This window comes from Gymnoscopelus braueri (genome assembly GCF_963280865.1).
Source record: "Gymnoscopelus braueri genome assembly, chromosome: 23".
Classification (NCBI taxonomy): Eukaryota; Metazoa; Chordata; class Actinopteri; order Myctophiformes; family Myctophidae; genus Gymnoscopelus; species Gymnoscopelus braueri.
Genome location: NC_137625.1, coordinates 19,666,063 through 19,668,191, shown reverse-complemented (window position 1 = coordinate 19,668,191; position 2,129 = coordinate 19,666,063). Strand labels below are relative to the sequence as shown.

At 37.4% G+C, this 2,129-nt stretch overlaps 1 protein-coding gene across 1 annotated transcript in view; it reads right to left on the bottom strand.

Annotated features, from left to right (window-relative positions):
- LOC308079410 (tetraspanin-8-like) overlaps nt 1–1,920 on the bottom strand; it is a 4,334-nt gene extending 2,414 nt beyond the window's left edge. Inside the window, exons 1-3 of the mRNA XM_080420878.1 lie at nt 1,822–1,920; nt 1,328–1,396; nt 13–129 (exon numbers count right to left, since the gene is read on the bottom strand). Of these exons, the coding sequence (XP_080277004.1) occupies nt 13–129; nt 1,328–1,396; nt 1,822–1,881 (246 nt within the window). The 5' untranslated portion in view covers nt 1,882–1,920. The remainder of the gene's footprint in view (nt 1–12; nt 130–1,327; nt 1,397–1,821) is intronic.
- Between the last annotated feature and the right edge of the window lie 209 nt (nt 1,921–2,129).

The following is a 2,129-nucleotide window of genomic DNA, read 5'->3' as shown; positions in this document are numbered from 1 at the left end:
GTGTGTGCTCACAGCTTTGACAGTCGCTGATTGGTCAATGTATAAGCCATACATCCCCAGGACACAGAGCAGAATGGTGGTGAAGCCCAGGATGTACAGTGGTGTCAGACAGAGATCACTGCTTTCCAGCTGGAAAGTCACACAGACAGAAACCAAACACAAATATAGGACCTACATCAGGGGTTTTTAACGCTCAGCTAAGGACCCCTAAGCTGAGAGAGAGATGAAGCAGGGACCCCTACTAAATAGGACCCCCTAGGGTCCTCAGAAGTTTATTTTATTTTTTAAAATGTATTTTTCCAATGTAATCTTGATTCGCGTTTGTTTTATATCAGTATGAATGAACTGACATAGACTGAAATGGTCCAAATTGAACTATAATTTGAACAATTCACAAATTCACTACAACATTATTGCTTTACTGTACCCCACCACAAACGCCATTTAGAGTCCATGAGGTTGGCTTGTACGACACTAACACCACTATTAATGTCAGCTGTTGGGGCGCTATCTCTATAGTTATCTTGCTAACTTCCTGTGACATGTTTCCTTTGGTACTTAACACAATGATATGATCTTGTGAAAACATGGTTATCATCTGGAAGGAACCCCAACCAAAAACAGTTTATCTTTTTCTTTTTTTTTTCGTGGAAAGACAGATTAGTCATTGTACAACACAGATACAGTATCAGGTCTCTCTTCGGCATCCTTAGCACATCTTCTGCTTTCACAGGGAAATACAGTAAAATCCAAATATATATATATTTTTTACACTTAAATGATCATTTAGGGTTTTACTGTTTAAAAACCCTCAAATTGTCTTCAAATCAAATTCGTCCTGATAAAACAAGAAGAAACAACTTTGTAGTTTCACTCAAATAGGCGCATGTTATTTTGTAAGTTTCTCTTTAAACTCAGCCATGTTCTGTCCTGGTCTCCTCCATGTGTACTGAAATCTGTCACCCGATCAGGGCTACACCTTAAATTAAAGGCACATTTATTTCATTGTAATGAATCAAAATGTAAAATCAGATGTTTAGATTAGATTACATTTTATGTTTAGATACAGTTTCAGTGCGGCTTACAGGTTCAAAACATATATACAGTACCATAGTTGGGAGGTTTACAACACAAAGCTGGTTTTGGTCATCTAAGTCTTTAGCAATTATGATTCTATTCTTGTCAATTTAAAACCTGTTTTGAGCCATCATAAAACCATTACCAATAAGTACACCCAAAAATATAGTTTGTGAAACTATACAGTTGGCTATGAGACATCCAGTACACTATCAAGATGAATTATGTTTTAGTTGTGAACTATACTAACCTCTCCATGTTTCTGCTCATAGCGTATGTGCACAGTGATAGCCAATACTAATACGAGCACCGCATAGACCTGCAAACAAAAACATAGACTCAATAATACTGTTATACACAACAAAACAAATGCAAATGCAAACGCAAGCGCAAACGCAAACACAACACAAACACCTGCACATACACATCCTGTTAAACTTGTATATCACAGAGTCACTGACACCACAACATAAACACAGTACATACTATTCAATTTAAATAATACTGTAAAACAACTATACAACCAAGATTGTTACGGTGTTAAACACTGAACCACTTTAAACCTGATGTCCCTATTTTGGGCAAGGTTTTCAACAATGTTCAAAAATGTTCAAGAATGTAAAAAAGAACAGATTCGACATGTTGTGAGCTAGATTGGCTATTTTAGCAATACAAAAGAAAGTATAAAATTGCTTAAGTGTTTAAATAATACTAATACGAAAACAAATCAAATCCTGTCATTACCACGAAAAGGACTTTGAAGAAAGTATAAAGGCACTGAAGCCAGGCGCTCACTTGAGCCATCACAGCAGGTTGCAAAAACCTCTACCTCCAGGAAGCGTGCAAACCTTTAAAACCAATGTGTATAGCTGTCTTCACCACAGTCATGCCCAGGAGAAATGAGTGAGTTAGGAGTGTGTGTATTTAATATAAGAGTCTGTCTCTCTTTGATTCCAGCCAATGACAATCTGAATGGGGAGTGACATCACCCAGTGTACCTGTACTGACACTCAGCAAAGGTCCGTCACGTTCAGGTATCGAACCCGTGAATC